Source organism: Geotrypetes seraphini, chromosome 7 (genome assembly GCF_902459505.1).
Source record: "Geotrypetes seraphini chromosome 7, aGeoSer1.1, whole genome shotgun sequence".
In the NCBI taxonomy this organism is placed as follows: Eukaryota; Metazoa; Chordata; class Amphibia; order Gymnophiona; family Dermophiidae; genus Geotrypetes; species Geotrypetes seraphini.
In genome coordinates this window covers 9,446,631-9,471,942 of record NC_047090.1, presented here as the reverse complement: position 1 = coordinate 9,471,942, position 25,312 = coordinate 9,446,631, and the positions used below count along the sequence as shown (strand labels likewise).

The following is a 25,312-nucleotide window of genomic DNA, read 5'->3' as shown; positions in this document are numbered from 1 at the left end:
ATGTACGGAACCGCGGCAGAGGGAACGTGCTGCTGAGGTCAACGGCAGCCTGCTAGGTTCACTACAGTTGACCGGCGATCCTCTGCAGGCTGATTTGAAGGTAAGACTGGGAAGCTGGGATGGAGGGTGGGAAGGAACAGAGGGCCAAATCACGGGATAAATCACGGGCCAAATCTAATTACCCTGTGGACCAAATTTGGCCCACGGGCCTGAGTTTGACACCCCTGGACTACAGTATGTGAGGCATCTTTTGTGTTCATCTGTCTAAGATATAGAGACCAAATGTCCTGGACAGAGAGCAACATCTTGCAAACGCTTTAGTGAGCTGGGAATAACGAAGCAGACTAGACAGGGGCAATTGGTCTTTTTCTACCCATCATCTACAACGTTACTCTTGCCCGTTGAAGGTTACAATAAAAGACAGCAATTTAAGTAGAGGACAGCCTTCCTCATTAGTGGCTGCTCTTTGTTCTCGAGTATAAGGCCCTCTGTCCACTCCCCTGAGCTGGAGCATGGCAGCCCCTCTCTTGTGGGGGTAGGTGGATCCAGCCCATTAGTAAAAGGACTTGTCATCCTCAATGTTGGATTTTTACAGTGCAGGAAACATCTCCCCTTTAAAGTGCAAAGGCAAAGCATTTTCATTTCCCCGGGTGCGCTCTGTTTTAGGTTGCTTTCCTAATTAGAGGGATGATAACCGGCCTGTTGATTGGCATTCTAAAAGCCCTGGTTTGGCTTCATCTGTCCCAGGTGTGCCGTGGAGTGTTTTTTTCCCCCCTCTTCTCACCGCTTCAGAGCCTGCTACCTTCCCCCTTCACGCTTCCTTAAAGTTTTCATCTGAGGAATTGATAGAGATAAAAGGACATTAGAAGAAGAAGAAAAAAAAAGAACTTCCACTGCCAAAACTCATCATTGGAAGCTTTTATCAGAAGTACAACCCATACAAGTTAGAGGGTTTTATTTTAATTTAACCCTTTGTTTCTGAGGGTTAAGAAATTTTTTTAAAAAAAACAAACCCCTGTCAGTGGGTTGAATATTGCCATTAAAACTGGCGTCGCTACAAAAGGATGGGAGATCTAAGTGTCAATAGTGAGTCCACCAGGAGGAGGGGGAGGGGAGCTTTTTGTGAGAAAGAGATACTTTGATATTTTGGAATGTTAGAAGGGTGAATGTGAAAAATTGGAGGTTGGGGATCTAATTACCCGACCATAATTGGGGGCTAGGGAATAAGTTGCCGTCCTCTCAACTCACTGCAGATCAATTATGTTAAAAGAACATCTGTAAGTAGAGCTTAATGAGGTCTATTAGAGCAACATGTACAGACTGCTCTAACGGTGCTTGTCAGCTTCTTGGAAGAGCTGAAGGGAGCCTGATAACTAGGGACTTGGGGAGGTGTTTAAATAGTGCAGGAGCCGAGCTGGCCCGCTCGCCTTTTGCTTTTAGGAGAAGATTTGAAGGGGGAGGCACCATTGCTCTCGCCTAAGCTTGACCTGGACCTGACTAGTTGCCTTTCCGGACCTTAGATTGAAGTTCAACACTACAAGGAGACCTCTGGGGGCAGGGAACCATTGAATTGCCCCAAATAAATCTTTGAGCTCGAAATACCCGCGTGTGTCGTGTCTTTCTCGTAAGGAAGAGACTAAGAAGTTTAGGCTCGGTCCTTCTCTGGAGACTTTCTCTAAGACCAGGTAAGGGGGATCCGTTCTGTGGCCATTGGGGGGGGGAGAGATAAGAGGGAGTAAAGCGGGCTTTTACTTGGGGGGGACAGTCGGGCTCGTGTTCCCCCAGCCAAGCAAGCGGTTACTTCACTTGGGGGGGGGGGGTAAGAACGTAGATTAAAACTGCCCTTCCCGTCCCCTCAATCTAGGCTGGTTGCACTGTACCCCACCCCCGTGCACTTACTAAAGTGGTGAGCTTTAGCCAAATCATTATTTTTGTTGGGGGGGGGGGGGTGTCCTTGTGACTATAATTCACACGATTAGGAAGAGGAACTGCTACACTCGCTCTTCTGTGGCTCAGATTAAAAAAAAGAAAGAAAAAATCTTTCAGCAAATTGCACGATTTAGGAGATAGCCTGCTTTGAAATAATTTAATTCATGACAAAACCTAATTACTGTCAGGTAATACCCTGTCAGCTGTAATGCATTTCATCAGTCATAATGAAAAGAAGAGCATTTTATGGCCCATTTAATTATCATTACATTTTAGCGGAAAATGAATGGCGTGGAGCTGAATGCTAACGACGGCGTCCTTTTGCAGCCAGCAGGGAAAGCTCCGGGGCCGGACGTCGCCCAAGCCGAGAGCAGAAGAAAGGTGCTAAACCGCTGGGCATCTCCTCGCCACGGTCCGAAACGCGTCACCGGGGGGGCAAAGGAAGAATCCCATCGTTTAATTAGCTGAATGATTTTGCACAAGACGCCCGATCAGCTGCTGTGAATTAGAGCAGCGGTTTACCAGCGAGGGGGGAACGGATCATACGCTGGTCGGAGGAAAAAGTCTCGTCTCCTTGAGCATAATTAATTGAATCGCACTCATTAGCTGTAGCGTTTTGTTTTCCTCCCTTCCCCCTCCTTCCTCGGAGTGAGTGCATTGGTTGGGAGAGAGACGGACTCGGGCGCTGCTCTTTCTGAGTGGTTGTTCGGATATAAACACGGCGAGGGTCGGGGAGCGCTGTGTGTGTGTTTTATGCCTGAACGGAGGAAGCCAAAGTTGCCCGAAATCCAGCCCCCCTCCCCCACCCGCCGGTTCCGGTGCTCGGGTCCGGTGCTTCAGGTTGGTGTGCACTCTTATTACCGGTTGCGCGTGAGGGGGGGGGAGGGGCAGGACCTAAATATGCGCGAAAAAGTTTGCTTTGATTTAAGCTAGGGAAAGAGGGAAAGAGAGCAGCAAACACCCTCTCGAGCTTAAGCTCTGGCTTTGGAATGTTGCCCCTAGACCGTGTCTGGCATTCAAATAGTTCAGGTAATGCTCTCATTTTGGGGGGAGGGAGAGAGGGGGCAAGAATTGCCAAAACAGAAACATTTTCGGGAGAGACCAGATCTTACATTTTAAAGGGAGACTCTTCTACAAAGTGAAAGTTGCCAAAGCCCAGCTGCGCTTTTCCGAGGGCAGAGTGAGGCCACGTAGTCTCCTTCTGCCAAATTGACTTTGACAGCAAGTCCTCCCAGTACCTCCTCCTGGTCTTTCCAAGGGTTCAACATGCCTCCTGCCCGCCTCGGCTCCGCTACTGGATCGAGCCTGACGAGGCGCAGCTCGTTGTTGGAATTTGCACTAAACTTGCGTTTCCAAACGTCACGTATGGAGGCAGGAGGCATCTACGTTTTGGACAGGCCTTAGTCCCGTTTTGTGAATGCTGGTCCTGGGGCTGCTCTCTGCCGAGGGAAACGAACCAACGAAGCGCGGGCTGTCTTCCTCCCTGACCGGCCAAGTTGCTGCTCTGAGCCGAGTCTAGGCAGGGCTTTGTCGCCGGGAACCAAGGGGGGGGAATTGGTAGATAAAAGGTGGCAGATGTAGCAGAAATGCCGGCTCCTAATGCGATCGCTCCCAAGGAGGAGGAGGAGAAGGTGCTCCAGAGCTCGATTTGCAACTGCTAAAGGCGGCGGTCCAGGCTTGGGGGGGGGGGACTTATCCCTCTCTCCCCCTTATTTTGTCAAGTGAGGTAAGTTGCCAGCTGCTCGATTCAGGTTCGGGGGTGACTTGGATTTTGCTACTCGCTGACAATCGTGCATCTGCTTGACACTACGAGGAAGCTGGGATTATAGGATTAAGGCAGACCGTCGCTCTCCCTCCTTTGCACACTGCTACATGGAAGTGAGTGTGTCGGTGTGAAGGAAAGACGGCCTGGGCGTGTGTGCCGAGCTCTCTCTCTCTCTGGACTTCGCCTGGGCCGGGCTTTTCCCATTCAACTCATGCAGAAAAGTTTCGGTAAGATCTGGGCTGCGGTTTGGGCTTTGCATCTCTTTGCCATTTGCTCTCTCGGGCTTTAGCTGCGCCATCCCTGGAACAAAAGGCTGCAAGAAACTGGCAAAGCGGCTCTTTGTTGGCAGCATGCATGCCTTTCCCCCTTTCATTTTGCACGGGAGCCGTCTCCAAATTGAGCTCGGTCTTGCAAATCTCTTGCTGGCCTTTGCCAAGCGCTAGCACTTGGCTGCCATAGTAACTGTAATTAAACTGATAAGAGTGGGAAAATGTCAGGATCTCTGGGCTCTGCAGCTGCATTGGAGAAAGAGGGAGTCGAATTGGTTCCCAGCTCCACTGCTACAAAAAAAGAGGGGGAGGGGGTTCAGGCTGGGCTAATGTTGGGTAGAAAGAAACCTTGTTTTGATGGCTTTGGCCAGTGGGAGCCTTTCTGCCTTTCCTCCATATTGTACAGCTCTTATGTTTTAAGGGGGGTGGAGGGACCTCATAAGTAATTTCAGAGTTTGTTTCTCCTTTATATGCCTCTGGGGTTGTAGGAGCCACCCCCCAAATCATGGCAGCCCCAATCCTTGTGAAATGTTGGTGCTTCTGTCCTGGTTCTTTTAGGTGGCTGGGCTGTGGCAGAGCCAGAGCTGATCATGGGGGCAGCCAGCCGTGAGAGTTGCTCGCAAAGCATCCAGGCAATTAAAAGCTCACCAGAGGGTTCACATGAAACCCCTTCTGCCTTGTGTCCCACTCTTAATTAGCTTCCAGAGCAAAAGGGCCACTTCAGATGCTTTGGGTCGGAGCCCCCGTTCACTTCGCTGGCCTCTGAATCTTCAGTCAAGAAAGGTGTTCGGTTTTTGCAGGGTTTTTTAGTTTTGTTTTTTTTAACTGAGTTTTGTCTCTTGAAGATATTTCTGTAAAGGAATGTGTTATATTCCCAATTGTCAACTCTTCAAAACTGGAAAGTTTTTTTGGGGTTTTTTTTTTTTTGGTGTGTTCCAGTCCTAAAATATTTCTCCAACTCAATCCTTTTTTGTATAACTTTTACTTGGCCCAGAAAAACCAAGACCCAAAGTACTGGATCACTCTGAGGTCATCGACCTAATTTTGCTGCAATCCGTATCATGCAAGTTGGGGTGTGACCTAGTCAGCTATGGAAATATCCCTTCTGCATCTGTAGCTTTTTGTATCTGTGTAAACAGCTGCACTGAGAAGTTAAAGCTCTCCTTTTCAACTTTTGATATTGTTCTAACCAAAATGTAAAACAAAATCTAGCTGTATGAACAGGTGTCTTGATTACTTTTTTTTTTTTTTTTTTTGGGGGGGGGGTAAATAAAGGGGACCAAAATGATTTTCTTCCTCTCGAGAGGGCAATAAATAATTTTTTTTTACAATGTAGAATTTGTTTCTTTTAGGTATACAAATGCTCTCAGTCCAGCCAGACACCAAGCCGAAAGGTTGTGCTGGCTGCAACCGCAAGATCAAAGACCGCTACCTGCTCAAAGCCCTGGACAAGTACTGGCATGAGGACTGCCTGAAGTGTGCTTGCTGCGATTGCCGCCTGGGGGAAGTGGGATCCACCTTGTACACCAAAGCCAACCTCATCCTGTGCCGCAGGGACTACCTGAGGTAAGAGCGGTCAGTGGGCCGTGCATGCTAGCCGTCTGCTTCACTTCACTTTCTTGATGTATAGAAGAGATTTTTAAAAACCAGAAATTGAACAGAGATCTTGTCGGGTCCTACCTTTTTTTTTTTTTTAGATTTGTTGCAGGATCTTTCATATGCTGTATTCTTTATAGAGAAATCTCTGGAATGTATAATTTACTGTTCAATATCTATTCTCATTTTTATTATATACTAGCTGATTACCCCCCGTTGCCCGGATATTTCTTTATCCCAATCGTCTGTCATTTTCAATAATTTTTACATGTCACCCATTCCTGCTCCCACACTATTTTTTTCTAGATAGTAAGTCGTATGTGTACCAAGTTTGGTTGAAATCTCTGCATGCGTTTCAGAGTTATGCTGGAACATCCATCCATCCATCCATCCGATTTTATATAGATAGATAGATATTTTTTAAGGAGAATGGTCTATAGACATCCTTTTATATTAAGGGTTTGGGATGTTTTTTAATGTCGGGTAGTCATGCGAGTTAAGCATTCTGCTTACTAGTCCAACCCCACCTCCCTTCCCCTTCAAGATTACATGACATAAGTTTCAAAACCAAGCTATTGTGTGTAAGCACAAACATGACAATGGGATGTATGTGGAAAGTTATGTCTATGCATAAGAGAGAGACTTTGAGTAGCAGACAGGCTTCTGGATGCCCTTTGTGTTTTTTTGAGAGGGGATACCATTGTGTTCAGTCTCCCCAGACTCACAAAATTGTGCTCTCCTGGTTCCCCAGAAAGGGGAGTTTAGGAGGGGGGGTTGGACAGGATTGGTGCAAGAGCAACGACCAGGTAATTTGCCAGCTGCTTCATAGAAGCACCTACATCTCTGCCACCAAACAAGACCAGACCAGTTTCTCTCCTTCTGCTTACACACCTAACATTTTGTCCAGAGACTTATCTGCATATTATAAGTTGGAAGAAGTTCAATTCAAACAGGAATTAATATTGACATAAGGTGTGCCGCTTACAGAGGGGGCTTAAAATAGCAACCCAATGTGTGCTTCCTAGTCGCTTGTGTTAGCCTGGCAGGTTGGGTACCAGATGTAGCAGTCATTCTCTCTCTCTTGACATGTACACTTCCATAGGATCCGGAATGTTGACTATCACATATTCCAAAGAAAGGAATGACTAGTTTTTTCAAAATCAAAAATATGTAAGTTCTCAGAAGGTATTATTCTCAGACTGGTGTGATGTTTAATATCCACATATGATCCTTGCAAGTTATATAGTAGTCACATTTGTACATTTAAAGTCCTTCTTCAAACAGTACTTCAGTGCGATGATTTAACAGCTTGCGATTCAGACGTTCAAACATCTGGATTTGTCTCGTAGTCTGGTCTGAGGAAAAATACCTTCTGAGCACTCAACAAATTGACTCTTACACTTCCATAAATTCTACATGTGTGCAAGGACATCTTTAGATCCATGTCCAGATTCCTGTTTGTAGTTTGGGATGGGATGTTTACTGACATAGAATGTAATCTGTCGTGAAATTCTGAGGCTCCTTCAAACCAGAATGACAGCATTATAGCCTGTGGTGGGACCCTGCTGTTCTCTTTCAGGTAAGGTCTCTAGTCCTTCAAGTGTGTTCATTCTGCTGCCCCTCAAGATCTCTCCTCGCTTCTCTCTCCTTATACATCTCCCAGAGAACTCCGTTCCTCAGATAAGTCACTCTTAACGTAACCCTTCTCCTCCACTGCCAAGTCCAGACTTCGTTCCTTTCATCTAGCTGCCCCCTATGCCTGGAATAAATTACCCGAGTTTGTCCGTCAAGCCCCTTCCCTTGTTTAAAAGCAGACTGAAAACCCACCTTTTGATATAGCCTTCAATCCTTAACCCTACTCATCTGCCCTCCAGTCCAGTCAGCAGATTAACCGTTTCCCTTAACTGTATTCCATGACATACATCCTGTTTGTCTGTTTTTCCTGTTTAGATTGTAAGCTCTTTCGAGCAGGGACTGTTTTCTTACTCTTTGACGCTGTACAGTGCTGCGTGCGTCTGGTAGCGCTATAGAAATAATTAATAATAGTAGTAGTAGTCCAGATAAAAGTACAGCAATATAATGCTTCAAAACTTGGATTTTATTATGCCTTTAAGAAGAAAAAAGTTGGGACTTTATTAGAATTATAATGGGAGATGGAGATGCAACCTGTATCTTATTATAAAAACAAGTTTTAAGATGGCTCTCCGAAAGGAAATATAGGTTGGGGTTTTTGGTTTATTTTTGTTTTGGTTTTTTTTATTGTGGAGGATTTCTAACCTTTTACTTGAAACAAATAGCAAAACCTAACTTGTTAAAGAAATTCAAAAAACCTTTTCTCTAAATGAGGAGACAACACAGTCTGCGTTCTACAAATGTTCCTTCCGTATATTCAAACATAGCCCTCTTCTGATTCTCTGGAGTAATGATTACCAGTCCTTCTTCTGCTTCTTCTCATGTTTTCTCCTGAACTTTTATTTAATAATGTGGTGGGGTTTTTTTTTTTGTGACCAGAAAACATTGCTGTGGCTAAGACATGCCTATGTTAACTGGGTGCTGTGCTTGAAGCTACCTCCAAGAGATGAGGCTGAATATTGCCTTCTTTGGGCTATAACTCAATTCTGTCTGGTCATCCCACATCTGCAACATAACACCAGGACAAGATATATTTCTCGCTATGAATGGGATCTACATTACAAACGAATCCAGCTGTGGAAAACTGCACATGGCAGAAAATAAACTCCCCCCCCCCTCTCTTTTCATGGAGACATGTGCTGAAGATTAATGAATTCAGTTGAAATGTCTGAACCTAGGCACATTCTGTCTGTCTGTCTGTCTCCCCCCCCAAAAAAAAAAAATCCAGGGCTGTTGCACCCATACCATTTGGCTACGTTGCAAAAGAGCCAGAAGTTTAAAAATTCTTTATTTGCGAAGGGTTGTTTATATTGGCAAAGTAAACCTTTTGTTCTATGGCTAGACATAGCATTTTTTCCAACAGCCAAAATAGGATTCGATTTTTGAGCATTTTTAATTTTTTTTAATTTTTTTTTTGCTCATAAGGCAAATGAGAGCTACACTACAGTTGAGGAAAGGGCTGCTAGTGTGAAAGTAGCAGAATGACGCATCTTGTGTGGTGTGTGTTTGGTTTTGGATTTTTTTTCATTTGCCAAGTATTAGTGGCCACTCGTCGACAACAAAGACTAATGGAAACAGAAGGGCATGGAAAATGGAAAGAAAATCAGAAATCTGAACTTTCATTCTTAAATTATTTTACACAGCTTTTTAGACAATACAAAGCTTCAGATAAGCCATTTTTTTTCTCTGTTACTGAAAGACATTTTTCCAGCTGTACAAAGAGATGAAGGTAGTACATTTTTATTCATGAAAACAACAAAAAAACCAACTCCAAAGTATTTCACTAAAGTAATCCCTTCAGTGATCACTTATTGACACACTGGGTGACTGATCTTAGATTTTTGTCTTAAGCTGCTTTTGGAAGGTTAATGGTAAACCTGATATTTAATTGGAATTGTGAAGGGTAAAAGCAGACATTGTGTCTTTCCTTCCGAGTCAACTGCTATCCTGAATTCACAAGCCTAAAAGATGTGGAATGGAGAGATGGCCTTCATGTTACACAATTTCTAAGGATGTAGAGCTGATAATTTAAAGCCAGATTCTATAAACTGTGCCTAAACAGGCAGCTGCCGACAAAAATAGCTGTCTATCACTTAAAACTACATAAATAAAACCAGACAGACCTACAACGCATTCCGAAAATCTATCAAAACAACTCTGTTTAACAAATTCATCACCTAAACAGACCAATCCGCGCTCACTACGCTTTTTCCCCCTACAAACCCGAAGCAATTCCTACCCCTCTCACTTTCCCTCTCCCTTTCAACCCCTCTTACATTCCCTCCCCTACAACACTTTTCTTCTGTAACATTCCCCTCATGCATTTGTAATTCGCTGAATGTCCAGCCTTCTTTCGATGTGAACCGCCTAGAAGTCGACTGACTATAGCGGTATAGAAAAATAAAGTTATTATTATTAAAAATATTGGTAGGCTACCAGAAAACTTTGGCGTCTGCAGTGTGGGCTAGGGTTTTACTGGCCTACCTTTGAGAATCGCGTCTAAGAGCACCCAAGGTCATCTCTGCTCCTAACCACACCTGCTTTGACTTTGGACACCGTTTGAGACTCGGGTATATCGGGCATCAGTGCATCTAGACAGAAAGAGTTATGTTGCTCCAAGGGCCCACTTTTTGGATAGGAGACTCTTGCTAACCCCATAACCTGTTACTGTAATTGCTGCAGATGGATTAGAACCAGGGGGGGGGGGGGGGGGGTGAATGTGTAGAGTGTCTGTTGGCTATGACCTTGATAGGGGGGGTGTAGAGTGTCTGTTGGCTATGACCTTGATAGGGGGGGTGTAGAGTGTCTGTTGGCTATGACCTTGATAGGGGGGTGTAGAGTGTCTGTTGGCTATGACCTTGATAGGGGGGGTGTGGTGTGTCATGCTGTGTATTTTCTTGTACAAAAAAGGAAAATGGTGTGTGGAGAGTAGCGCATTTAGTACAGAACTGTCTTGGCTGCTTGGATCCTTTCTAGTGGCCTTTGTTATGTATCGCATTGCTTGTTTCACCTGGTTGTATTGGCATTTTAGGTATGTGTTCTCTTTACCACTTTCAATAAACACAATTAAAAAAAAAAAATAGATGCCTCCTTTGATGCGGTTACTTCACCTGCTGGTTACTTAATCTACCGGTGCCTACTTTTTTATTTATTTTTTTTTTAATTTGGTTTTTAACAGCGTGGAGGACCTCTCATATACTGACAGACTGAAAAAGCTAGGGCTTTTCTCCCTGGAAAAGCGGAGACTTAGAGGAGACATGATAGAAACCTTCAAGATCATGAAGGGCATAAAAAAAATAGACAGGGACAGATTTTTCAAATTAAGGGGATCAACAAGTACAAGGGGGCATTCAGAGAAACTGAAAGGGGAGAGGTTTAGAACAAACGCCAGGAAGTTCTTTTTCACACAGAGGGTGGTGGATACATGGAACGCGCTACCGGAGGATGTGATAAACAGGAGCATGCTACAGGGGTTCAAAGAAGCTTTGGATAGGTACTTGGAGGACAAAGGGATTGAGGGGTACAGATAAGAGTAAAGGTAGATTATAGGGATGGGATTAGAGGTAGGTTACAAAATTAATCAGGGACCACTGTTCAGGCACTAGGCCTGATGGGCCGCCGCGGGAGCGGACCGCTAAGCAAGATGGACCTCTGGTCTGACTCAGCGGGGGCAACTTCTTATGTTCTTAGTCAATTAAAAGCAATTAAGTTTTGCAGCAGTATAGTGCCTACCGCACCTAACCTATGGTGCCATTTATTGAATCGGTAGCTTCCCAGGTCTGGGGAAGGGAGAGTTCTGAGAGGTGTCGTTGGGTCACGTAACTTGCCTATGCTTTTCTTAAAAAGGACTTTGACATTTTGCCAGTTGCTTTCATGTCGAAAAGGAAACGTAATATCCTGACCAGTAACATGAAGTATTCAAGACAGTAAAATGCCATACAGGTGTGAGGGTTTAAGCTGGGCTTTATGTGGCTTATGTACCTTCTGTAAGTATCTTGAAGCCAGAGTTGGGAGATATCAACGTATGTACGTGCTGGTCTAATTAGGGGAAGCCTAACTAAGATGGCATCAAAAACATGGTGCTTAGAATTCCTAAGGTCAAAGTAGGCATGATTGATGCTGGAAACGACCTTATGTGTTCTAAGGTAGGTGCCGGAAATCTAGGCCTTTAAAACCCTAGTCTACATTTCTAGCGCCTATCTTTGACAAAAGCTGTGATTCTGCAAATAGCACCCTTGTGTGATTCACACGTGATTGGCCACTTTTTTAGGTGGCCACCGATTAACGACACTGTTTACTGAATCAGGCCCATACTGTGGCTCTGTGGAAAGGCAGTGATAAAATACAAATACATAGTTAACACATTGACAAACTGAACAGTTTACGTTTACTTAAATGAAAGACATTAGGGAAAATCTTAAGCTGAATATGTATCTTAGTTACACTAAAGATCACCTTTCTTCAAACAGTGTTTTGGTTTCTTAATCGAGCAAAATTAGCTGAAACGGAGAAACAAAATTAGCAAATGAATTGCCAGTTGTGGTGGTGCGTGACTATTGAGAGCAGGTCAAAACTAAGTCACTGGACACACATAATTTGACTGAAACTAAAGACCTCGGAGGTTTTATTTGCTTCTGTCGTGACAAAATGATTAAAATAGAGCACTAGCTCCAACCTAGAGATGGAAGATAAAATTGAGACTCTCCACTGAGATTGAAATATAGGAAACGTTTTGCCAATTTAATTCTGTTGTGACTTTCTTCAGTTGGTTATTTACTTCTGAGATTCGTTTTGGATTTGGAACACCAGTGGACTCCATGTTGGGATGCGAAAACCTTTTTCTGCCCAGAAGCTACATGTTTTGAACCTGGGATTAACCAAATAAACATGTTCAAGCGGAATTCCTTATGTAACTGACTTGTAATTCAGATGATATTTTATCCAGGAATGTTACATAATTTTTCCTATCCTGTCCCCGTGAGTTCTTTTCCTGTCCTTGTCCCATCCCTGCAAGCTCTGTCCTCATCTGCACAAGCCTCAAACACTTTAAAATCGTAAATGTTCAAGGCTTGTGCAATTTTAAGGCATGACCACTGAGAGCAACAAACCTCGCGGGACGGGACAGTGAAATTGAGTTCCTACGGGGATGGGGACAAATTTCTTTTCAATAGTTGCCGCTCAATTTTGGAATACTCTTCCAGCTCCAGTAGACCGCTTCAAAGGCCTTCTTAAGAGCCAGTCAACCTTTTCAAAAGAAACAAAATACAGCGTTCCCCTTCCTTACGTTCTCTCCTTATCTATTTTCTATCCTATATTAATTATATTTCCTCCCCATCTTCCTTGTTTCGTGTTAGTCTAGTCTTATGTTCTATATTAGTTAAGCCATTTGCTTAAGTTGGTTTATGCTTTTTTTTAATTGTTGGTGTTTTTACTTTTATTTTTGTATTCGTACAGTATATTTTATCTCTAACTCGCTTAGAAGTTGTATAAATGATAGAATCAAATTTTAATAACTTGAAACGTGTTCCTGTGTCATTCTCTATTACATAAATTGGTTCCTTATCAAGGATCAGCTGATGTAGGCTTTTTTTTTTAAAAGCAGGACTGGAGTGACGGAGGGGATCAGCATGGGGAATAAGGACAGGTTCTGCTGACAATACTAGTACCATCAAAATATGTGAGCTGGGTGAAGCTGGCCAGCGCTGGACGATAACACTAAACAAACACTAACTTTTTCCACAAAAATAAACTGAAGTGAACATTGTTTTTAATTGTTTCACTTCAAAGGAAAGAACATCCCTCCCACATATTCTGTCTCAGTAGATGGTGTGTGCCATTTTCAACTTGTAGCACAAAACACATTTCATTGCAGTTATTAAAACACGAGTCTGTAGGTTTTTGTATTACTGATTTAAAACCAGCATTAGGAATTTGATTTCATATCTTCAAACCTTCCTAGTCTTTATCAATTTCCAAGATAGTTCCACCCTTCTGTCATCTGGTGGCCATTTGCAAATCGCTTTGCACAAATATGACTTCTGGTGCATGTTCATCGTCGCACATTTGCATCCACATCTCTGCCAGGTATTTCCTTCTTGCCTGGTATCTGGTCACCTTGGCTCGTGTGGAATGGGACACACTCGCAATTTCATAAGCATTCCTTTAGAGAGCGTAGAAGAACCTGAATCCAATCTGCATGTTAAGAAAATGCTCACTTTGAGGGTTTCTTTTGAAACTGGGTAAGAAGGCTTGGTGGCTTTTGCTTTTGTGGTGCCTGTCTGTTGTTTAAATAGCTTTTTGTATGCCTTTATTTTATGGGACGCTTTGTCCACTATTAATGTTACTAGCCGTATTTACTTTAACCCTGGGCTTTTGCCATTAACATGTTGGGTTTCCCTATTTAGTAACTTCTAGGGATTATACCACTGCTTCATTCCCTCATTCTTAAACACTTCCATACCTGGTCCAGTCTTAATGTGCATTTGCTGTTTTATATTTGCAACTAGGGAAGTTTAACTTCTCCAGCCCCTCTTGCTTAAGGGAAGGTTATACATTATACATTTTCCATTATATGTTAATGCCAGTCCAGATATGGGGCCTTTTTGTACTATGCCTGTCTTGTACAATTACCTTCTTTAATCTTGTGAACCTTCTTTTTGAGAATTTTGAGAGCTGATTTTCATATAAGCAGCCACTTTTATTCCTATAGGTTCTTTGTGAAAGAGCATCCCTGGCAACCAGAACCCTTTCTGTAAAAAGTAAGAACATAAAGATTTGCCACTGCTGGGTCAGACCAGTGGTCCATCGTGCCCAGCAGTCCGCTCAAGCGGCGGTCCTTAGGTCTAAGATCAGTGCCCTATTTGAGTCTATCCTTGTGTATGTTCTATTCCAGTAGGAACTTAGCCAACCTTGTCTTGAATCCCTGCAGGGTGCTTTCCCTATAACAGCCTCCGGAAGAGCGTTCCAGGTTTCTACCACTCTCTGAGTGAAGAAGAGCTTCCTTACGTTTGTACAGAATCTTTTCCCTTTTAACTTTAGCGAGTGCTCTCTCGTTCTCTTCACCTTGGAGAAGGGTGAACAGTCTCTTTCTCTACTAAGTCAATTCCCTTCAGTATCTTGAATGTTTCGATCATGTCCCCTCTGTCTCCTCTGTTCAAGGGAGAAAAGGCTCAGTTTCTCTAGCCTCTCGTTGTAGGGCAACTCCCCCAGTCCCTTAACCATTTTCGTCGCTCTTCTCTGGACCCTTTCGAGTAGTACTATGTCCTTTTTCATGTACAGCGACCAGTGTTGGATGTACCATGGCCCAGTGTAACGGCATGATAACCTTTTCAGATCTGTTCGTGATCCCCCTTCTTAATCATTACTAGCATTCTGTTTGCCCTTTTCGCTGCGCATTGCATGGACGGTTTCAGTGACTTGTCGGAGAGAGCGGGAACTCGAAGGCCTTGAGCATGCGCAGATGCTCAAGGCCCAGCAAAAAGGACTACAGATCTTCGGGCACCGGCATGTCCTGTGTGTTGGTGCCGGGTGCCAGATGGAGGGTAAGTGAAGTGTTCGGGTGGGTGGGCAGTGCCAGATCGCGGCGTGGAGGGTGCCAGATCGCGGGGAGAGGCGCTCGTACATCGAGGCAAGCTCGATTTGCGAGGCACCAATTTTGCGAATGTTTTGCTCGTCTTGCAAAACACTTGCAAACCGGTGCACTCGTAAACTGAGGTACCACTGTATTCCTGAGTGTGTTGCTTCGGATTTTAATGTGGCCAAGGTGTGTCTGCTGGCATTGTAATGATTTTGAATAATTATCTGCAGAGTTGATCACCTCACTTGCTGAATATTCCCAGTGTTCAGTTTTGTGTGTGTGTGTGGGGGGGGGGGCAGAACTCTGTCACCCAGAAACTCTGAACTGACTATGCAGTTGACCTCAGCTCCACAGGAGTTATATATCACAATAGGCTTTTTTTTTTTGGGGGGGGGGTGCGAGGTACTGCTACTTTTTGAGCTTTCTAGTTGTGTTCTCTTGTTTTCACATCATCTTGTCCCACTTCTAAAATTTCAGCTTTCATTTTAAAATGTGAAGGGATTTTTGGGGGGCTGAAGAAACCGCAAAGGTGATTTAAGGATAAAATATTTACTAATTGCTTCATCTCTGAGCAATGCCAGAGACTGTTTAAGCATTTGGATCTGAGATTAGCACTGTTCTACTTAATTTGACTTTTAAATCCCGTATCTCTTAAAGATCAAGAGAAATACACCTGGTTTGTCTGGTGCCTGAGAAATGAGGTGAAGCCTGGAAATATCTGTTTTTTTTTACTCCTGATAGCTGATTGGAAAGCAGCTAGAATTATGTGACAGTCCAGGAGATGGATTCCCTATGGAACAGATTTGGAAGCAGGACCATGGAAATATCTCTGATCTCTGGCCACTTTAAATGCTCAGGCTTGCTTCCTGAAACTTGGATTTGAATTTAACTTCTTGGTGGCTTTGCAGGAAGAGGCATCTAATCTCTTTGCTGACTGTTGAATACTATGGATTTTTCTGTGGGAGGCTATTAATTTGAGATTTTGAAAGCAATATGTGGAGTGTTTGAATCAGCATAATGAATACTTGCTGGTCTGTAGTGCTGTTTTAAGTGTTCTCTGTACTAGTGATTCTCTCCTCTTTGGGTCTTTCAAGGGTGTCAAACCTTTAGCTAACAGAAGTGGACACACTCACTAAGCATTTTCCCCCCAGAGTCCAGTGGCCTTGACATGTTTTGGGGCACTATTTGCTTGACCCTCTTTTAAGAAATAATGGCAAACTGTATGCAATACAGTCCAAAGATCAAGAAAACCCTAAAGCAGCCTAAGGTTTGCACTCTATGGTTCTTAAGCACAAAAGCTCTGGTAATGCTTGGAATTTTGCCTCTTGGGGAAGGAAGCTGAGGCGCGAAGCGTGTTGGTGTTGCCATTAACTGTGTTCCAAACTTCAGGCGTTGCTTTTTACCATGCATTATTGTAATGCATGTTAACTGAGCAATGCTTTCCTGCCCCAGCCTGCGTAAACATAAAATACATGTTAGATATTTAAGGTGAGATTTCATGCAGTCTCCCCACGCCCCCCTCCCCAGCTCTTGCTAGTTAGTACCTGTTAACTCCTGCTTTACACACCTATTAAGCATGTAAATTTATAGAATAATGGTGTTTGTCTGCACACACATGGCATTCTGACACTTATGGAAACAAAAAGAATTGTAGCAAGAGATTTTTCTTGATGCAGGCTTTTATTCAGTCTATTTTTGCAAATTCAGGAAAAATCCACCTATGCTGAAAAGGACCCAGCACGGTCCATGTTTCAACAAACACATCTTCCTCAGGGGTCCTATAAATATGAATCCATGTGTGTGTGAGCAAACATGTCTGATAGTGATAAAATGATGTATTAATGAAAAGTATACGGAGAAAAGCTGAATAGAAGTATGGACCGAGGTCGGTGATAAGATTGGAATATGTGTATGATGAAAAAGGTTTTTTTTTTTTAATGAATCCTTGTTTGTCTTAAGTGATACTTTTGTCAAATAGGTCCTACTTGGTGTTTGTAAGGGATACTTTAGGTCAGGGGTGTCCAATGTCTGTCCTCGAGGGCCGCAGTCCAGTCGGGTTTTCAGGAGTTCCCCAATGAATATGCATTGAAAGCAGTGCATGCAAATAGATCTCATGCATATTCATTGGGGAAATCCTGAAAACCCGACTGGACTGCGGCCCTCGAGGACCGACATTGGACACCCCTGCTTTAGGTGATCCCAGAAGTGGCCGAGAGGGTATTAGCTTGGTGGCGTGATACAGGCCTAGGTTAAGTTGTGAAAACTAGACAAATGTGGGCTAATGCAAGTGATATTGGGTTAAATAGAAGTGATAGGAATTGGTAACGGAGTGAATATTAGAGACGGCTTAAAATCACAGATGAAAAAATGAGAACAATTTAAAAGAATGAGAGAGACGAGGATAATATAAGTTATGCTGGCACAAACATCCAAAAGGAAGAGATCAAAAGGCATGTCTAATAAATATCATGGTAATATGTGGAAACAAAAATATAAAGGAAAAAGTGTACTTTTTTTTTTTTATTAGACTAACTTACCCTCCCTTTTACAAAGCTATGAGCTTCTGAGCTAATAATAATAATAATAGTTTAATACCGCCATGGCCGGCGATAAAGCCTAATGTGGCTTCATAAAATGGGGGGGGAGGGGTTAGTGTAGTTTTATAGTTAGCTTTTGAAGGTAACCCCTTCTTCTTGTAAGTTAGTCCAATATAAAAGGTGGTAATTTTTTCCTCCATGTTACTTTGAAGATTGGACAAAATGCGGCCACTGTAACATTTCACTCACTAAATATCACAAATGGCATTTGATTTGGTTCTGAAATATATGAGCAGCCAGCATAATCGGAGAATTGTTTCAGTGATTAATATTTAGTGACGTACGTGAGTTTCTGGGTAGATTATAATTTTGGAAGGCAGAGTAGATGAGATGTCGGTGTATTAGAAACTGGCCTGGAGAGCAGAATCTGCAATACAGACGTTTGTACCAGATCCGGTGCGCATTAAAACCTCATTAATGGGTTTCTTCAGCTTTTTCTCTATCTGTGCCAAAAAAAGCTGTCAGGCTGTCCTTGGTCCTCTCAAATTGCCTTATTTTAATACCTCTAAGAGGGGCATGAGTGACCCCCCTCCCCCCCCCCCACACACACACACGCTCACTCCCCAGTTGCTATTGCAAATGGCACTGGAAGATCAAGGTCAGAAACCATCAGCAAATAAGTTAAATATTGAAAGACAAAAATTATATCAAAACTGTCCCAAGGCAAAAAAGGAGTCCGCAGTCAGAAGACAAACAGTATGGTTTAAAAAAAAAAATAATAATAATAATAATTTTTTTTTTTTTTTTTTTTTAACCATACTGTTTGTCTTCTGACTGCAGACTCCTTTTTTGCCTTGGGACAGTTTTTTTTTATTTATTTATTTCATTTTACAATAACATATCAAGTATCCACTTGTACAGAAAGGTAAAGTCAAGCCAAAATCAAATGTAATACAATATGATACTAGACAGATAATCAAATAATCTGCTATCTTAAAAGAAATATATATAAAGCTTAACTTTAACTCAAGTCCTCTAAATAAGGAAAGCAAAATGTAGAATCAGCGAGTATAATATACATTCATTTTAATATTTTTCCCTTTTATCCCACCCATATGTGTTTTCCCTTATTTGTTTTTCAATCTGCTCAAATATATTGTAAATTCTCCCCCTACTTACCCTAATGTTTCCGATTTGTCCTGTAATGAAATTGTTTTGTCGTGTTTGTTTGTTTTTTTGAAAATTTTATATATTGTAATTTTAAACTTGTGTTAATCGCTTTGAAATTGATAAAGCGATCAATCAAATATATATTAAACTTGGAAACTTGGATTACAAAATAAAATGAAGACTAAAGGTTGTATATGCTGAGAAGGTAATCAACAATCAATGAGTACTCAAATTCCTTCTCCTTTTTTCAGAGAAGCCATTGACAAGAAGGTTGTAAGTTGGCTAGGATCAAAGAATACATATTTTTGCATATGGTAAATTATCACACATTTACATGGGTGACGAAGAAAAAAGGTTGCTCCAAGAGCGATAACTCCTGGCTTTAACAACAAAAATTCACGTCAACATTTCTGTGTATCTCGTGACAGATCTGGAAACATTTGTATCTTATACCCAAGAAAAACTTTCTGTTTATTTTTGAAGAAAAGTTTCAGTAACCAATTTTTATCAGGTGATAAGGCCACTGTAAGCAAAAGTGTTGCGGACACGGCTACCTCCTGGTCTGAAAGTTCCAACACCTTGGAAATATTAAGCGACTGTTGACCTTCTTCCATTAATTTTTCTTCCCTTTTAATAGGTAGATAATACACTTGAGTGAATGGAGGTATTAATTCCTCGGTAATTTCCAGAACTTCCTTTAGGTAACGTTTTAACATGTCTCTAGGGGTTACTTCGGCAACCCTGGGAAAGTTAGCCTTGGGACAGTTTTGATTCTGTTTCTTATATGATGCTGGTTTGTCTGCTGGTGCCCTTTGCAGTAACTGCAGCAGAAGGGCAAAAGCAACCTGGGACCACAGCTGCTGCTCTAAAGAATTAGCAAGAGGGAGGTTTTCAATATTTATTTAACTGAACCAGCATCATTGTGCATAAGGGGGTTTGGGTTTTGTTTTGGTTTTTTACTTGCATGATTTTTTTACAAAGACACAGATCGGGTCCAACAATCCGTAACTAAACCACCTCTTCCCTCCCCTCCCCACTCCCTCTATGCCCAAAGCATGGGCCTCTGCTTACAAAGGAGTTCCCTGTGACTCATCTGAGTCAAATCACATAACTGATACTTCCGGACCAATAAGACAAAGAACCAAAATAAGAACTGCAAATCTGTCATTTCTGTTATTAATTTTTAATAAAGATTATAACAAAAATCTTATACACAAATACAGGATGTCTGGTGCAGTACTCGGAGAGACCCCCCCAGGAAAGATACCTGGTCGACAAGTCGATGAAGCTGTCCGCGCAATGCACGGCGGCGGCGAAAAGGGTGAACAGAATGTTAGGAATGATTAAGAAGGGGATCATGAACAGATCGGAGAAAGTTTTCATGCCACTGTACCGGGCCGTGGTACGCCCCCACCTGGAATACTGCATCCAGCACTGGTCGCCGTACACGAAGAAGGACATGGTACTACTCGAAAGGGTCCAGAGAAGAGCGACTAAAATGGTTAAGGGGCTGGAGGAGTTGCCATACAGTGAGAGATTAGAGAAACTGGGCCTCTTCTCCCTTGAAAAGAGGAGACTGAGAGGGGACATGATCGAAACATTCAAGGTACTGAAGGGAATAGACTTAGTAGATAAAGACAGGTCGTTCACCCTCTCCAAGGTAGGGAGAACGAGAGGGCACTCTCTAAAGTTGAAAGGGGATAGATTCCGTACAAACGTAAGGAAGTTCTTCTTCACCCAGAGAGTGGTGGAAAACTGGAACGCTCTTCCGGAGGCTGTTATAGGGGAAAACACCCTCCAGGGATTCAAGACAAAGTTAGACAAGTTCCTGCTGAACCAGAACAAATGCAGGTAGGGCTAGATTCAGTTTGACCTACTGGCTGCCGTGGGAGCGGCCTGTTGGGCACGATGGTCTGACCCAGCAGCGGTAATTCTTGTGTTCTTATGTTCTAATCTCCATAACCATAAAATTATGTGAAGCAAAATGCCACTGCTTTGAAAGATAGCTTAGCTCCTGCCAGTTTACTCTCATAAAACAACACGCTCATTTACATTATTGAGGTGAGTTATTTAGCACATGTTATAAACTACAAAAGATCGCAGAAAGAGGAAGACGGGTAAAAATATATAGAAACGTTGAGAGGCTGCTCAAGCAGTCAGGAAAGCAGAGATCCAAATGGAAGAAAAAATAGCTGATATGGTAAGATGGGGAGACAAAACATTTTTTTTTTTATATGATAGTAATAGGAAGACGTGCAAAAGTGGCCTTGTGAGACTCAAAAGTCAAGGGGAGAAATATGTAGAAGCAGATTAAGAAAAGGCTAAATTGCTTAACAAATGTTTCTGTTGTGTTCATGGCTGAAGCGCCGGGAGCAGGGCCGCAGAAGACAAACATGACTAGGGATGGAGGAGTGGTAGACACTAGTGCTGCCTGATTCAGGAAAAAAAAATTTCAATTCGATTCAGCCTATTGAATCAATTTTTCAGTTTGATTTTCCTGCCCAATTGGGTGTTTTTATAAAACATCCTGGTGGGTTTATTTTATAGCCTCTTCACCCCCTTTGCCTTCTCCTAACCACACTGGCACTGTGGTGTAAACAAAATAAACAAACAAAAAAGACTTTTCCTGTTAAAACCTAGTTCACGTTTGCGGTCCAACACCAGCTCTGGAAGGATACACATTTCAAATCTGACGTATTGTAATCGGAAAAAACAGAAAATAAAATTATTTTTTCTATCTTTTGTCGTCTGGTCAATAATCAAATCTTGTTGGTCCCAGGCTCTGGTTGTCTTCTGATAACTTGCTTGCCAGAGTCTCCTTCTTTTCTTCTTTCTCCATGCTAACCATCTATCTTCTATCTCTGTCCTCCCTGGAGGTCTGGCATCTTTCCTTTTTTTTCGTCTCCATCCACAGATCCACCTTTTCTCAACTACCCTTTCATCCAGCATCTCTCCCTCCTTTCCCACCACCCCAGGGTCCACCATCTCTCCTTTTCTGTTCCCAACTACCCTCCTATCCAGTATCTCCTCCACACCATCCCTTGTGTCCAACTTCTCTCCCTTTCTGTTCTTTCCCTCAATCCCATTATCCACTATCTCTTTCCCACTCCTCTGTTTTTAAACCCATTATTTATTTCCCCCCAAAGTCTGGCACATGCACGTATCTTTGAACACTCCCCCTGAAGGCTTGTGTCCCCCCCACCCCACTCCCCCTCCGGAAGGCCTGTGTGTTTCCCTCTGGCCTCCCGCACCTCCCTTTATCTGATTGCAGCAGAGAGCAGCCTGCAGAAAGGATCGCTGGTACTTTAGCGATCCTTGCAGGTTGTCATAGGCTTCAGGAGCTGTCATCCTTCTGCCGCGGTCCCGCCCCTCCTCTGACGTCAGACAGGATCGCAGCAGAGGGACGACAGCTCCGGATTCCTATGGCAACCTGCAAGGATCACTAAAGTACCAGCGATCCTTTCTGGAGGCTGCTCTCTGCTGCAATCAGGTAAAGGGAGGTCAGGGGGGAAGCCGGACACTGCAGCACTTCCCGACTGACCCTCCCCCCTCACCCTCTATAGCAGGAGCGGTAGCACCGGCCAGCAAGAGGCAGCGCTACTGATCCTGCTTTAGGGGATGAGGGGTAGGGGCAGACAGTGAATCGGGAGGCCGTTTTTTTTTTGTTGTTGTTGTTTTGAATCAATTCAACTGAAATGAATCGGTGAATCGATTTGAATCGGGCAGCATTAGTAGACACTGATTTTCAGAGGATTGTGTTCGTGAAGCGTTAACTAAATTTAAAGGTAGACAAAGCGATGGAGTTGGATGGTGTACATCTGAGGGTGCTGAAGGAATTTGGGGAAATTTTTGTGGCTTTGCTGACTGAAATTTTCAATGCTTCTCTAGAGTCAGCTACCAGAGGACTGGAGAAGGGTGAATGTGGTCCCTCTCCACAAAAGTGGAAGTAAGGAAAAATTAGGGAATTATAGGCCAGTAAGTCTGACTTCTGTGGTGGTAAGCAAATTAATGGAAATGCTTTTAGAACAGAGAATAGTGAAGTTTCTGGAATCCAGTGGATTATAGGACCAGAGGCAACACGGATTCAATAGAGGTAGGTCTTGTCAGACAAATCTGACTTTCTTTGACTGGGGACAAGAGAATTGGATAAAGGATATGTGCTAGATGTGATGTATTTAGGTTTTAGCAAGGCCTTTGACAGTGTTCCACACAGATGTCTATATTAGAGTGCCCTCGGGATGGGTCCCAAGTGACAAGCTTGGTCAAAAACTGGTTGAGTGGAAGACGACAGAGGATAATGGTTAACCGAGATCGCTCCGAGGAAAGGATGTTACCAGTGGTGTCTCTTTCGAGGTTCTGTTCTGTTGGGCCTGTTCCTTAACATTTTTATAAGCGATATTGCTGAAGGGCTATCGGGTAAGATTTGCCTCTTTGTGGATGATACCAAAATCTGCAATACAGTAGATATCCCAGACGGTGTGAATAACATGAAGAAAGACCTAGTGAAGCTTGAAGAATGGTCTGAAATTTGGCAGCTAAAATTTATAAGGTTATGAATTTGGGATGCACAAACCCAAAGGAATAGTACAGTTTAGACTTTAGAGGATGAAGAACTTGTGTACGACAGAAGAGTGGGACTTGGGTGTGATTGTATGTGATGATCTTAAGGTGGCCAAACAGATTGAAAAGGTGACGGTGAAAGCTAGAAGGATGCTAGGGTGCATAGGGAGAGGTATGGCCAGTAGGAAAAAGGATGTATTCATGCCCTGTAATAAGACTCTGAGACCTCATTTAGAATATTGTATACAATTCTGGAGACCACACCTTCAAAATTATATAAAGGATGGTGTCTGTCCAGAGGAAGGCCACTAAAATGGTGCATGGCCTTAATCATATGTCTACTTTTGGAGGAAAGGTGGGAAAGGGGAGATATGATAGAGATGTTTAAATACCTACACAAATGCGCATGAGTCGAGCCTTTCATTTTGAAAGGAAGCTCTGGAATGAGAGGGCATAGGATGAAGTTAAGAGGTGATAGGTTCTGGAGTAATCTAAGGAAATACTTTTTTTATAGAAAGGGTTGTAGATGCATGGAACAGTCTCCTGGAAGAAGAAATAGAGACAGACTGTCTGAATGCAAAAAAGCCTGGCATACACATGGGATCTCTTAGAAAGGGAGAAACATGATGGTAGATAAAGGCCACATGGTCCATCCAGTCTGCCCATCCGCAGTAACCATTATCTCTTCCTATGTTTCTATATCAAAAATAAGAATCTCAACTTGCCAAAGAAATAGAATGCCAAATTATCACAGCCCAAAACTGCCAGACTGGATGCCACCAAAATGCATAACCCAGAGATATGTTCTCTTTACATTTCATATATGAAGCTATGACTGATACCTACCTTTTAAGGCCTGCTAATTTGAGACACATCAGGACCTTGTATGGAGTTTCTCTTGGAAGAGAATATTCTAATGTTACCTGAATTCTATCACTCTGGCTTCCACATTCTGTCAGCACTTGAAAATTAACTGCCACTCCTTTTTCTATAGCAGAGAAGCATAAAAAGGGAAATGTTGTTTTTTGTTTTTTTTTACAGAGTCCAAAAAGGAACTCGCTTGTTTCACCCTACTCCTCAGCTTAACCGCTAGTTTTAAGGTAGCAACACCAATGTCTCAGTCGTGCAATTAAAAAAATGTTTGTTAAGTCTAGGTATCGGCACCCAAGAGAAAGATCTAGGTATCATCGTAGACAATACGCTGATATCTTCCACCTAATATGCAGTGGTGATTAAAAAAGCAAATAGGATGCTAGGAATTATTAGACCAGGGATGGTAAATAAGACCAGGAAAATTATGATGCCTCTATATTGCTCCATGGTGTGACCTCACCTTGAGTATAGAATTCATATCTCAAAGATATGGTGGAACTAGAAAAGATTCCAATAAGAATCATATGAGGAAAGACTAAAAAGGTTAGGGCTCTTCAGCTTGGAAAAGAGACAGCTGAGGGGAGATATGATTGAAGTCTACAAAATCCTGAGTGGAGTAGAACGGGTACAAGTGGATCGATTTTTCACTCCGTCAAAAATTGCAAAGACTAGGGGACACTCAAAGTTATTGTGTTCACCGAGGATCGCTGCAAAAAGTGTAGATTGTTCATGTAATACTATTTCTCTCAACCTAAACACCTTATCTAAGATTGACAGCACTTCCCAGATAAAGATAATACACTTAACCCAGGCATGCAGGTATCTCCTCCCTCTTTTTTTTTTTTTTTTTTTTTTTTAAACTTTATACAGATGTCAACGGGAAGCTCATCTCATGAAACTGAGGTACTGTTGGATGAATGGGCTTCAGAAGCGCCAAAATGGTTAACATTTTTAAGACCTCAAACTCGGAAAAGAAACATGAAGGTATTTAAGATTGCATAGATTAGGGTTGATTTTTAAGATTTAAACATACAATTAAACTCTAAAAATTGCACTTGCCATGTTTGTTGAAAACTAATTTTTAATTTGTACAATAGTGTCTTTTAAACAATCATATGCTCCACACACACACCCCCCCCTCACATAGAGCAACTGTTCAGAATGAATTGCAGCCTCAGTTTGTGTGGCGATCCTCGACCTGGTACTCACCAACGGGGAAAGCGTTTCAGAGGTCTCAGTAGGAGATACGCTAGCCTCCAGCGACCACAATATAGTATGGTTCAACCTTAGGAAAGGCTTCCCTAGATCAAACACGAAAACAAAGGTACTCAATTTCCGGGGCACAGACTTCGCACGCATGGGAGATTTCGTCCATCAGACGCTGCAGGACCAAGCGGAGACCGAT

General features: G+C 42.7%; 1 protein-coding gene across 7 annotated transcripts in view; it reads left to right on the top strand.

Moving 5' to 3' along the window:
- Window positions 1-868: 868 nt before the first annotated feature.
- Window positions 869-25,312, top strand: part of LMO3 (LIM domain only 3) — a 98,965-nt gene continuing 74,521 nt past the window's right edge. The window contains exons 1-2 of one of the 7 annotated variants that reach the window (XM_033952710.1): window positions 869-1,685; window positions 5,316-5,529. In XM_033952710.1, coding sequence (XP_033808601.1) covers window positions 5,324-5,529 — 206 coding nt within the window. In that variant the 5' untranslated portion in view covers window positions 869-1,685; window positions 5,316-5,323. Of the gene's footprint in view, window positions 1,686-1,980; window positions 2,118-2,163; window positions 2,311-2,391; window positions 2,770-2,807; window positions 2,959-3,278; window positions 3,656-5,315; window positions 5,530-25,312 lie in introns of those variants that run through there. The other 6 variants (XM_033952714.1, XM_033952712.1, XM_033952711.1 and 3 more) reach the window with 6 other exon arrangements.